General features: G+C 47.3%; 1 protein-coding gene across 1 annotated transcript in view; it reads left to right on the plus strand.

Annotated features, from left to right (window-relative positions):
* The first annotated feature begins 9,129 nt into the window (after positions 1 to 9,129).
* Positions 9,130 to 13,804, plus strand: part of LOC143498964 (RING finger protein 150-like) — a 12,897-nt gene continuing 8,222 nt past the window's right edge. The window contains exons 1-2 of the mRNA XM_076993875.1: positions 9,130 to 9,886; positions 11,152 to 11,402. Coding sequence (XP_076849990.1) covers positions 9,433 to 9,886; positions 11,152 to 11,402 — 705 coding nt within the window. The 5' untranslated portion in view covers positions 9,130 to 9,432. The remainder of the gene's footprint in view (positions 9,887 to 11,151; positions 11,403 to 13,804) is intronic.

A 13,804-nucleotide genomic window follows, 5' to 3' on the forward strand; every position in this document is an offset into this window, starting at 1 on the left:
CCATGCTCTCCTTCTCTGAGTATCTCCTGGTCACAGGGCCACAGCGCCCCCTGGCTGTTCCACAGAGGAGAACGCGACAGTGAGTATTGCCTCCTCATCATTGAACACTCACTGACAATTGTATGAATGCCGAGACATGCTGACGTCGGCCAATGGTGGCGGGGTGGGGGCGGAGCATCCAAGCATTCGCGTCGTCATCCTGTCACACCGTGATGATGTGGAGTGTCCCTGAGTGTCTGCCAATGAATGGACACTGCCTTGTGCTCTGTGTATGTGTCAGTCCGTCAGTCAGAAAGAACCGTCTTTGATCTGACCTTTCTCACCCAACTACAGACATATCTACCCATTTATGCTTTTTCTTACGAGTCCTCTACCCATAACATATTTGCTTGTGTTGGTCATTCATCTAACACCCTACCCTCCTGCTGGTGTGGACTACACTGCATTGGTTATGTGTCTGGTGTAACCACATCAGTGAGGAAGATTCTGATTCTGGATGATCTGGCCGGTCCTGTGTCGGAGAGGGCAGAACAATTCAAGCTGGTTTGGACTACAAATGTGACATTGGGATACAATCAGTGGTGGACTTGAGTTAAAGTACAGATACCCTAGGTAAAACATTACTCCAGTACAAGTATAAGTCCTCCCTTTAATCCTCTACTTGAGTTAAAGTACAGATACCCAAGGTAAAACATTACTCCTGTACAAGTAGAAGTTCTCTCTTTAATCCTCTACTTGAGTTAAAGTACAAGTACTTCAAATGTACTTAAATAAAAGTAAAGGTAAAGGCTCTAATGTTTAGCACCATACTCTGCATGTAAAACCTGTCAAAATAAAATTTGTTTCCTAAGTTAAAGTGCTATGTTCAGATGTTTATTATTTCACCTTGATGCATTTAGCTAGCTGGAAGATCCAATTAACTGTGTTAAAACCATTCAATGGTTAAAACACATAACTAGCTAGCTAGTTCACTTAGCTTGCAGAGTGCGTTGCTAAGACAGTTTTTTGTGTGTACTAGCAGTAGCCTACTTAGCTAGCTAGCTAACTAACAATGTGTAAGGGAATTTGTGATTTACTGTCTGTGACTCTCAGACAGTACACCCTGACATTCAGTTCACTCCCTTATCTGTGTCTGCTCAGTTAGAACCTCTCTCTCTCTCTGTCTTTCTCTCACCCTGTACTTTTCCACTACCCCTAGATTCAGTCTACTGTGCCTCCTCTCCTGATAAGAACATCAATCATACATATGTTTTATTATTCTTACCCAATTGTGTTGAAACATCTTCTTCGTTCTGTATTTAACTACATGTATTACTATTAAACTCTAGGAACTCTTTCCTGACACCCGTGTGTTGTGAATCTGTTCTCCTGGTACCAGCTACCGAACTCTGAGGGCTGTACAAATTTATAATCCAAATTATGAACCCTGATGGTTTTGGTCTATGTATGAAAGATGACTCCAAAATAAATAATCTTAACACAATGTATACAATGCTTATTTTAACATACACAAACAAACCCGTTTGATACAAGATATTGTTAAGTTCTCATTAAAGAAAATGAGCAGCAGGCCTATGAAAACAGCTCAGCTCTGCGTGTTTCCTTAGATTAGATGGGGAATTCTTATAGGAACAATCTTATGGGACTGAGGCTGGCAGAGAAGGCACTTGAAAACGAAGGAGTCATTTTTCTTTTCGACCACTTCAAATAATTTCTCTCAGATCATAAGGCCCTGGGTTTAGTGTCGAGTTACAGTTTCTTCATTTTTATGTGGGGATCTGCGCGCTGCCGTTGAACCGAACGCTGATTAGTGCGCGCGCTTCCCGCTTCTTTTGTTTTGCTTTACTAACACGCGCCTGAAGGAACGACCGATCTCACATAATGTAGTGGAGTAAAAAGTAAAATATTAGACTTAGAAATGTAATGGAGTTAAAGTAAAAACTCGTAAAGAAACAAAAAAAGTAAAGAAACAAACAACAATTTGCAGTAATGAATTACATTTACTTCGTTACCACCGTCTATTAAACTCCCACTTGTTACAAATGAGGTATAGTCCACATTATGTATGTGATCTACAATGCAACATTTATTTAAACAATATTATGGTCAATATTATGGTCATGCGTGCATGGACGTAATTTTGATTTCACCCATGAACTATGGGATGCACTATGCCAGACGTACTCAACTGGCGGACCGCGGTCCGGATCCGGACCCGAACGCAGTCCTGTCCGGACCCAATCTCATTCCTGATTAACTGGATACGGACAAAAGGACAAAAAAAAACATATTTATAATTTATGACGGGAGAATTCATTTTAAACCGGAGCATTTATTTCAGGGCTATTGAAAAAAACACTCCGTCACGAGTGTTACGTTCAACGCCCCCCCCCCCCCGCACAACAATTTACGTTCGCCAACCCCGCACCTCAGGTCACAGTTATCTGCCAAAATTGGACCGCGGAAAAATTTTGTTGAGTACCCCTGCACTATGCGGAGAGGCCAGACACTGACCTGTCAGTCATTACCTCTCAGCCAAGTAGAACCACGCCTTTCTTCTCTCTCATCCCAAACTGTTTCAATTATACTTTAAACTTTTTTTTTTTGCTTCACAAAATGGGTGTAGGGTCGTCCTGGTCAAGGACAGCAGGGTTTCTACGAGGACAATATAAGGACATTACGAGACTATGAGGACAAGGGCAAGTCCTTGGACTCCCCAACAGCCAATCAGCAGTGACGATATTTCCAGGGAAACAGAGTCGGGTAAAGGTTTCAGATCTCAGAGACAGTGAGTTTCATTTTGATATTGGTAAATAGGTTAATAATTGGCCATGGTCCCTTACTGAAATGTTTCAAATATTGTACCAGGAAGACTTAAAATTTTCAAACTTGTGGCACTGTGAGGAAGCGAATTAACCCAAAGGCAAAAGTAAAAGTCAGCCAAGACATAGTAGGTGTATCAAGACCATTGGGTTAGAATACACGTCTGGGTCCTTACCAGCACTTTAGAAGTGATTATGTGCTGCTGTTCTAAACAGACCGATCAAGCAGAAATTTCCTCAGCTCCGCACTGAGACCTGTGCACATTAGACAAAGAGCCTACCAGCCAAAGAGCCTACCAGCCAAAGAGCCTACCAGCCAAAGAGCCTTCCTGTTAAAGAGCCTTCCTGTTAAAGAGCCTTCCTGTTAAAGAGCAAGGTTTCCTAAAGCCCTGTGATTCAAAGTGCATACGTCCCTGTTTCCATAGGACCTGATGTCTGGCGAGCCCAGTGAAAACGTGCGGCGTCTGGGGTATTATGCCCTCGCGTCTGTGGGTGGATGAATTCTTATGGGCTTACACTCATTAAGCCCATTAAGCCCATGGTGTCTCTGAGCCTGATCACATCTACTCTGGGCACGTAGATGAAATGAGTCTTGCAAATAAGACAAAACTGGAATCTGCACTTGCGAGCTGCATAACATTTGGATAAAATACTTTAAGCACTTTCATTGCGACATTTAGAAGTTAAGGTTCTCTGTGTGTTTTGTACATTTTGTCCTATAGCAGCTGCCTGATCCATTTTTGCTTTACTAAAACAAGAAGTACATGGTGTGTGTGTGTGTGTGTGTGTGTGTGTGTGTGTGTGTGTGTGTGAGGATGGGGTCTCATGTTTCCTGCAGTGCCTGAGGTCATGAGTCCCCTGGCACATGAGTGTGATCTGAGGATAAACCTCAACACACACACGCTCACCAGCGTTAACCGTCACACACACACTCCACCCACTGGCAACCCACTCGAATGTGTGACTGTAGGCTGTAGAGGAAACAGGTGTCAGCACCCTCTGACCCTCTGACTTGACCCTCTGACCCTCATTTGACTGTATGCAAAAATATTCTTTAATGTGTATTGAAGTAGCTAAACATCATATAGTTGTCATTACAGTAGTAAATATTAACATGGAAAGATTATATTATAAATAATCTGTGACAGTTTAATGGGGTTATTCTGTAAGTGAGCTATCGTAGCAGGGTTCGCTGCTGTATAGATGGTGTGTGTGTATGTTTCCGTGATGGTGAACAGGCTTCATTTCCTCTGCTTGTCTGTGTGTAGGCGTGTGACTGGCATCATTCCCGGGTTCCTCACTGGTGTCCGTGTGCAAGTCGGAGGAACTCGCTCGGAACCGCGGTGGTTGGAGACCGTGGGTGTTGTGGGCAGGGCGGGCGGTGTCCTGAGGTGGGTGTTGTGGGCAGGGCGGGCGGAGTCCTGAGGTGGGTGTAGGCGGAGCTGCTCATGGTGCCAGTGCAGGCGAGGCTGCTGGGTGTATGTCCGCGGTGGGTGGAGGGAGCAGTATGGTGTGGTGGCTGTGAGACGGGCGGTGCAGAGAGGGTGGAGGTGGAGGTGGAGGTGGAGGTTAGCATGGAGAAAGGTGAGGAAAGCAAATACACACTCACACACACGCAGACACACACACGCCTGTACACACAGACACATATGCACTAATACGCACACACACACACACGCACTAATACGCACACACACACACACACACACACACACACACACACACACACACACACACACACACACACACACACACACACACACACTCCAGGAAGGTGCCCATCACCCACTGCTCAGGTTCAGCATACAGAGTTTCAGAATGTTTTCCATCAACCTCCATTATACTGGCTCTGAGGACCAAGAACACCATCACCACACTTCATTAACGAGATTTACAGCTTTGAGAATTATTCGCTGCTCCTTCACAAACTTCCACATCTCGCTCTGCCATCCACCACTGCTCCACCCATGCATGGCCCACATGAAGACTCCACCCGCTACGGGTTTGGCCCCACCAATTCACACATGCTCCCAAATGCTCACATGTCTGGAGTCCCTACAGTCAACCTGGACCCAGAGGCCTGTGGACATTCTGTGGCTATTGTTTAACATTATAGCGATACACAGACAGGTAGAACGTGTACAGACAGACAGGTAGAGCGTGTACAGACAGACAGGTAGGGCGTGTACAGACAGACAGGTAGAATGTGTACACACAGACAGGTAGAGCGTGTACAGACAGACAGGTAGAATGTGTACAGACAGACAGGTAGAGCGTGTATAGACAGACAGGTAGAGCATGTACAGACAGACAGGTAGAATGTGTACAGACAGACAGGTAGGGCATGTACAGACAGACAGGTAGAATGTGTACAGACAAACAGGTAGAATGTGTACACACAGACAGGTAGGGCGTGTACAGACAGACAGGTAGGGCGTGTACAGACAGACAGGTAGAACGTGTACAGACAGACAGGTAGAGCATGTACAGACAGACAGGTAGAGCATGTACAGACAGACAGGTAGAATGTGTACACACAGACAGGTAGAGCATGTACAGACAGACAGGTAGAACGTGTACAGACAGACATGTAGAACGTGTACAGACAGACAGGTAGAATGTGTACACACAGACAGGTAGAGTGTGTACAGACAGACAGGTAGAGCGTGTACAGACAGGTAGAATGTGTACAGACAGACAGGTATGGCGTGTACAGACAGACAGGTAGAGCATGTACAGACAGACAGGTAGAATGTGTACACACAGACAGGTAGAGCGTGTACAGACAGACAGGTAGGGCGTGTACAGACAGACAGGTAGAGCATGTACAGACAGACAGGTAGAATGTGTACACACAGACAGGTAGAATGTGTACACACAGACAGGTAGAGCGTGTACAGACAGGCAGGTAGTGTGTGTACAGACAGACAGGTAGAATGTGTACACATAGACAGGTAGAGCGTGTACAGACAGACAGGTAGAACGTGTACAGACAGACATGTAGAACGTGTACAGACAGACAGGTAGAATGTGTACACACAGACAGGTAGAGTGTGTACAGACAGGTAGAATGTGTACACACAGACAGGTAGGGCGTGTACAGACAGACAGGTAGAGCGTGTACAGACAGACAGGTAGAATGTGTACAGACAGACAGGTAGAGCATGTACAGACAGACTGGTAGAATGTGTACACACAGACAGGTAGGGCGTGTACAGACAGACAGGTAGAATGTGTACAGACAGACAGGTAGGGCGTGTACAGACAGACAGGTAGGGCGTGTACAGACAGACAGGTAGAGCATGTACAGACAGACAGGTAGAGCATGTACAGACAGACAGGTAGAGCGTGTACAGACAGACAGGTAGAATGTGTACAGACAGACAGGTAGAATGTGTACACACAGACAGGTAGGGCGTGTACAGACAGACAGGTAGAATGTGTACACACAGACATGTAGAACGTGTACAGACAGACATGTAGAACGTGTACAGACAGACATGTAGAATGTGTACAGACAGACAGGTAGGGCGTGTACAGACAGACAGGTAGGGCGTGTACAGACAGACAGGTAGAATGTGTACAGACAGACATGTAAACCGTGTACAGACAGACAGGTAGAGCGTGTACAGACAGACAGGTAGAGCGTGTACAGACAGACAGGTAGGGCGTGTACAGACAGACAGGTAGAGCGTGTACAGACAGACAGGTAGAGCGTGTACAGACAGACTGGTAGAATGTGTACACACAGACAGGTAGGGCGTGTACAGACAGACAGGTAGAATGTGTACAGACAGACAGGTAGGGCGTGTACAGACAGACAGGTAGGGCGTGTACAGACAGACAGGTAGAGCATGTACAGACAGACAGGTAGAGCATGTACAGACAGACAGGTAGAGCGTGTACAGACAGACAGGTAGAATGTGTACAGACAGACAGGTAGAATGTGTACACACAGACAGGTAGGGCGTGTACAGACAGACAGGTAGAATGTGTACACACAGACATGTAGAACGTGTACAGACAGACATGTAGAACGTGTACAGACAGACATGTAGAATGTGTACAGACAGACAGGTAGGGCGTGTACAGACAGACAGGTAGAATGTGTACAGACAGACATGTAAACCGTGTACAGACAGACAGGTAGAGCGTGTACAGACAGACAGGTAGAGCGTGTACAGACAGACAGGTAGGGCGTGTACAGACAGACAGGTAGAGCGTGTACAGACAGACAGGTAGAGCGTGTACAGACAGACAGGTAGAATGTGTACAAACAGACATGTAGAGCATGTACAGACAGACAGGTAGAGCGTGTACAGACAGACAGGTAGAGCATGTACAGACAGACAGGTAGAACGTGTACAGACAGACAGGTAGGGCGTGTACAAACAGACAGGTCGAATGTGTACAGACAGACAGGTAGGACATGTACAGTCAGACAGGTAGAATGTGTACACACAGACAGGTAGGGCGTGTACAGACAGACAGGTAGGGCATGTACAGACAGACAGGTAGAATGTGTGGAAGGCTGATGTGTGATACTGTATTCCGGTCGTCAGGCATGAAAGAAACTGTATTAATGTGTGTGACATTCTGCTGTAGTCTGCAGTCAGATTACAGTCACACTGTTACTCATCACCCAGTTTCTCTGTTCCTCTGTCTCTCTCTTTCTCTTTCTGTCTTGCTCTCTCACTGTTTCTTTGTTGGGTGTTTCATACCGTTCGTGTTCTCTTTATGGCTGGCTCTGTAGGTCTCATACCTGTCCCATGGTCATGACAGCTGGATGACGTCTGACCCTGTCAGAGCTCCATTTCATCACATGTGGTTTTTAATACTAACCAGTACAAGAGAGGCACTGTTCGTACATCAAGGAACATGCAGTATCTGCCAAGGCCATGAATAAATACACGCGCAATCTTTTTCTTTTTTTGCCTGTGTGTGATCAGTCTGAGCTTTTCTTTACTCTGACTCTGAGTTCACCTTCAATCAGCCTCTACAAACATGGAGCTTAACCTCACACACTTGCACACACACATTTACACACCGTCACATGTCTTGGTACATGCAATGCGGTGGAATTTGTGTGGAGTAACTAAGGGTCCCTATGGAGGGTCACATATGCTTCTGTTGGTGTCTCTGCACCTGTTTACATCTTCTATTTACAGCATCATTGATGTTTGGACCACCATGGGATCTCACGTGAAATGCCAGGTGTAAACACACCTCAGAAGCACTGCGATCATATCACTCAACCACACTGGGAAGATCTCGACCGTCAAAGCCTCCTTCCACATTGAAGCAGATCCTTCACTGACTTGTAGACGGTTCCGCCCATATTTTACTGTGGACAATACACTGATAATAGCCCGTGGGTTTCGGGAAGTCAAATGGAAACTGAAACCATGTGTGGGTTGGCGTTTTTTTTTACTTGGGAAAGATCTTGGGGAAAAATCAGATTTCATGTGGTCACACTAGGGATGCATTTTAGTGAAATGTGTCAACGGAATTTGGACAAAAAAAATATCCACATATAGTCCAGATATGAAGTACACATTAGTGCAAGGCATAAAACTACCTATATGAATGTGTCTGTATGTGTCTGAATGTGTGTGTGTGTGGGGGGGGGGGGGTGTTGGGGTGTGTGTGTTTGTGTGTCTGTGGATGTGTGGGGGTAGAGGTGTTGGTGTGTGTGTGTGTGTGTGTGTGAGAGAGTGTGTAGGGGTGTATCTGGGAAGTATTTGCATAGCTACAGAGCTACAGTGTGTGTGACCTGCCACAATGCTGCGATGCCCATTCAGAAACAGGTCACACAATGCCATTAGCGTAAAGTAAAATGACATCATTTATTATAACCAAGGGAGAGTTCGATCCAAATCACTCATCTGTCTGTATGACGATCCTGTTGTAGGCTATTTTGTATTTTTAGGTTTACTGTAATTTTCTAACAGGAGAATTAATTCATGTAGAGAAACAGTAGTCAAAGAAAGTGCTTATTCAGACACTGAATACAGGTTTTATCGTACAGAGTACAGTGGAGGTGCAGAGAGTTGACTAGTACAGCTCGGTTCTGGTACTCTCGGGTGGGCTTGTCTGACAGCCTGAACGATTTGCCTGCTAGACCTGTTTAAAATGGATGTTTTATTATTTTATTAGGAGTATCTTTATCTTTATTCATGCCACATGAGGTTAACACAGGAAACCGACTGAATATAACTTCTGCGTTTCTCACAGTCGCGTCACCTTCAGTGTTCCTCTATTCCCATGTTATCATCCCACCGCTAGGGGCGCTCTGGTATTTGTTGTGCAGTGTTCAGCGCTCTATCGCCGTCTGCTTTGTGTTTGTGTTGCAGACCCAGTGGGAAACACTGCAACAGCACGCTGACCCGCTTCACCCGCACTGGTGCCGCTGCACTTCGGAGCAACTGGACATTATACCCGCATCGCCGCATGAATGTGACATTTGCGAACCATGTAAGTGCGGCCAGTGCGTCCTGCGCAACGGAGTAGAGGCTGCAAGAGAGCGACACACACACACACACACACACACACACACACACACACACACACACACACAGATAAATAAGATGGAGTAGCGGGGTGCGCGAGGATGCCGGTGTCCGTGACGCAGGCGTGCCGCAGCCTGGCGCTGTGCGCGTGGCTCGTGTGCCCGTGGCTCGCGCGTCTGCCCTGCCTGGACATGACGATGGCCGAGAAGGAGGAGTGGTACACCGCCTTCGTCAACGTCACCTACGTGGACCCGCTCACGTCGCAGGTGCGCGCGGAGAGGAGCGAGTACGGCCGCTACGGCGAACACTCGCCCAAGCGCGAGGCCAAGGGGCTGCTGGTGACGTCGCTGTCGCCGCACGAGCGCCACGCGTGCGACCCGCGCGCCAGGTTCGCCGTGCCCGCGCGCGGGGCGCCGTGGATCGCGCTGATCACCGAGGGCAACTGCACGTACCGGGACAAGATCCGCCACGCGGCGAGCCAGAACGCGTCGGCCGTGGTCGTGTTCAACGTGGGCGCGTCCGGCGCCAACGACACCATCACGATGCCGCATCAAGGTAAACGACGAGTCCGCCACGCCGGGACCATCGTGCATGTTCACGTCTGAGACCCACAGACACGGTGCACACGGTCCCGCACGGACCAGACTCCCTCAAACACAATGTACAGGTAAAACCAAAACAGTACAGGTGAGCGAGCACGTGCTCGTTTTGGAAGACCAGTGCTGTTTTGTGTTTGCACACACACACACACACACACACACACACACACACACACACACACAGTGGCACCAGACCCCCCCCCCCCCACTTCTGTCATTTCTTGTTTAATTTTATTCTTTATTGAAAGGCTATTTCCAAGGAAAATGACTAAAGTGAGTGAGTGCGTGAGTGAGTGCGTGAGTGCGTGAGTGAGTGCGTGAGTGAGTGCGTGAGTGCGTGAGTGAGTGCGTGAGTGAGTGCGTGAGTGAGTGAGTGAGTGCGTGCGTGCTTGGCCAGGACTGTCACCCCAGCTGGTGTGTGTCTCTTCCTCACACATCTGGGAGGCATTGGATTAAAACGCGGCATTCACACCCTCAACCACGTCCCACAGAAGTTGGGCCTGGTGTTATTATCTAGATTGATGATCTGGGACCAGATCCTCCCCGCAGATATAATTGTTTCCATTTGGGTGTAAAAGGCAAAAGCTGATGTCAGATCAGAGAGGTGTAATGTGTTTGTGCAGCCTGCTGAGTAACTGCCCCCGGGCACAGGGTAATGGGCTGTGGGGAAGAGGGGTGTGGAGAAGGAGTCTGTTATGTGCTCTGTTTCTCATAGCTTCTCTCTCTCTCTCTCTCTCTCTCTCTCTCTCTCTCTCTCTCTCTCTCTCCTGCTTACCTCTAGTTAGTTATAATTCGTAACTTGGGATGTTTACACATAAAGTAAAGTATTTAAAGTGTTCTCCCACTGCTTATCTTGTGTTAGTTACACTGTGTCATCTGGAAACAAGTGAAAGACCTTGAGTCTCTCTTCAACTCCGTCTGTTTCTCTAACTGCCTCTGTCCATCTGTCTGTTTCTCTGTCTGTCTCTCTACCTGTCTGTCTCTCTACCTGTCTGTCTCTCTACCTGTCTGTCTCTCTACCTGTCTGTCTCTCTACCTGTCTGTCTCTCTACCTGTCTGTCTCTTCCTGTCTGTCTCTCCGTCTGTCTGTCTCTCCGTCTGTCTGTCTCTACCTGTCTGTCTCTTCCTGTCTGTCTGCCTCTCCATCTGTCTGCCTCTCCATCTGTCTGCCTCTCCGTCTGTCTGCCTCTCCTTGTCTGTCTCTACCTGTCTGTCTCTCAGGTACCGGTGATGTGGTAGCAATCATGATTCCTGAGCCTAAAGGTCGTGAGTTGGTGATGTTACTGGAGCGTAACATCACGGTGCACATGCACATCACCATAGGAACACGCAACCTGCAGAAATACGTCAGCCGCACCTCAGTGGTCTTCGTCTCCATCTCCTTCATCATCCTCATGATCATCTCCCTGGCCTGGCTGGTCTTCTACTACATCCAGAGATTCAGATACGCCAACGCCAGGGACCGCAACCAGGTACACCACCCACTCTACATACCCCGACACCACCCACTCTACATACCCCGACACCACCCACTATAGACACCCCAACACCACCCACTCTACATACCCCAACACCAGGTACACACCACCCACTCTACATACCCCAACACCACCCACTATAGACACCCCAACACCAGCTACACACCACCCACTCTACATACCCCAACACCACCCACTATAGACACCCCAACACCAGCTACACACCACCCACTCTACATACCCCAACACCACCCACTCTACATACCCCAACACCACCCACTCTACATACCCCAACACCACCCACTCTACATACCCCAACACCAGGTACACACCACCCACTCTACATACCCCAACACCACCCACTATAGACACCCCAACACTAGCTACACACCACCCACTCTACATACCCCAACACCACCCACTATAGACACCCCAACACCACCCACTCTACATACCCCAACACCAAGTACACACCACCCACTCTACATACCCCAACACCACCCACTATAGACACCCCAACACCAGCTACACACCACCCACTCTACATACCCCAACACCACCCACTATAGACACCCCAACACCAGTTACACACCACCCACTCTACATACCCCAACACCACCCACTATAGACACCCCAATACCAGCTACACACCACCCACTCTACATACCCCAACACCACCCACTCTACATACCCCGACACCACCCACTATAGACACCCCAACACCACCCACTCTACATACCCCAACACCAGGTACACACCACACACTCTACATACCCCAACACCACACACTCTACATACCCCAACACCACACACTCTACATACCCCAACACCAGCTACACACCACCCCTATAGACACCCCAACACCACCCACTCTACATACCCCAACACCAGAGACCATAACCACCCACTCACTCATCCTGCATACAGCAGTGATCTATTATTAATGCCAGGAACAGCAGTGCTGTACACACACACACACACACACACACACACACACACACACACACACCCCAGCTATATCAGCATCAAAAATGCATGCCGGAAGACTCCAACATAATGGGAGTGTAAAGCCTGATTACAGGACAGAGGTCTTTAAAACCACAGCTGTTCTCCACGCCAACAGCACCAACACAATGAGGGGGAGAGAGAGAAAGAGAGAGGGAGGGATGGAGGGAGAGAGAGAGCCTGAGAGAAGCAGTACAATAATGACAAAGGTGTTTGGCTCGTTGTCTTGGCTTGTTCTGTTGCGGTGACAGCCGGACGGTCCATGTGAGCCGTGTCATCGTTAGTTCAGACGGGTCTGCTCTAGGCTTGTCACGATACTAAGAATTACAACTTCGATACGATACTTAAAAAAATATTGAAATTCGATACCATTTTCGATACCAAAGTCAGATACGGTGCTAATTTCCGTTTTAAAGCCTTTTTATTTATTTTTATAAACAAACAAATGAATGTTGCTTTGTGTTTGAAAATGCTTGAAATTGTAACTTCATTTCACAACAAATATCTGTCTGACTGAACAGTTCTCTTGTATTACGTTAACAAATACGAGCATCTTGTAATTCCAGGATGAAACATGAGAGAACGTGAAGACGTTACGATTGGGCGTTTTGAAAATAAACAACCATTAAATAATGTGATAAAAAAGCGAATAATTTCGAGTACATGTATAAATATTTAACTTATCCCAACAAACATGCGACATCAGAAAGACGTTAAAATCAAGTCTATCACGTCGGTCAGTCCAGACCCATTTTTGCAAGTCTGGTGGACGTTCAAAACTGGTTCAAAATCTGACAGTGTGACTAGGACCTTAACCTTTTAACTTAACATGAACGTCTATGACGAGTTTTCTATCTGAACGTCTGACTAGGACCTTTATTGGATGTCAGGACGTGCAAAAACTGCAACTGAACGGCAGTAATAGACGTTTAAAAAAGACGTCGCTAAAACTTTCATTCTGGCTTTTCAGTGGACGTCTTTTGAACGTCTGACAAAGTGTCTTTGCTCGTGCTGGGAAATATTGAAATGGACCTTGAAAGTGACATACAAGTGTTTGAATTCCACAAGGTGTATGAACCCTGCAAACATGACTTTGTTCATCGCGCTGAAGCGCGGCGCACGCGAGGTCGTGCACCTCTCGAATTTTGTAACTTCGCGCGCGCCGCGCCTCAGCGCAATGAACAAAGTCACAGGGTTGCCAACTCTCACGCATTGAGCGTGAGACACACGCATTTGACCGTTTTCACACGCTCTCACGCCATACTTCCGATATCTCACGCCGAAAAAAAATATCCAGTTTATTTACCTCAGATCCACATATATGATTCAATCAGTGGGGAACCGTCAGGGCCCTCTACGCCCTCTCAGAGGGCCTAAAATATTCTTAAAGC

This window comes from Brachyhypopomus gauderio, unplaced genomic scaffold (genome assembly GCF_052324685.1).
Source record: "Brachyhypopomus gauderio isolate BG-103 unplaced genomic scaffold, BGAUD_0.2 sc127, whole genome shotgun sequence".
NCBI lineage: Eukaryota > Metazoa > Chordata > Actinopteri > Gymnotiformes > Hypopomidae > Brachyhypopomus > Brachyhypopomus gauderio.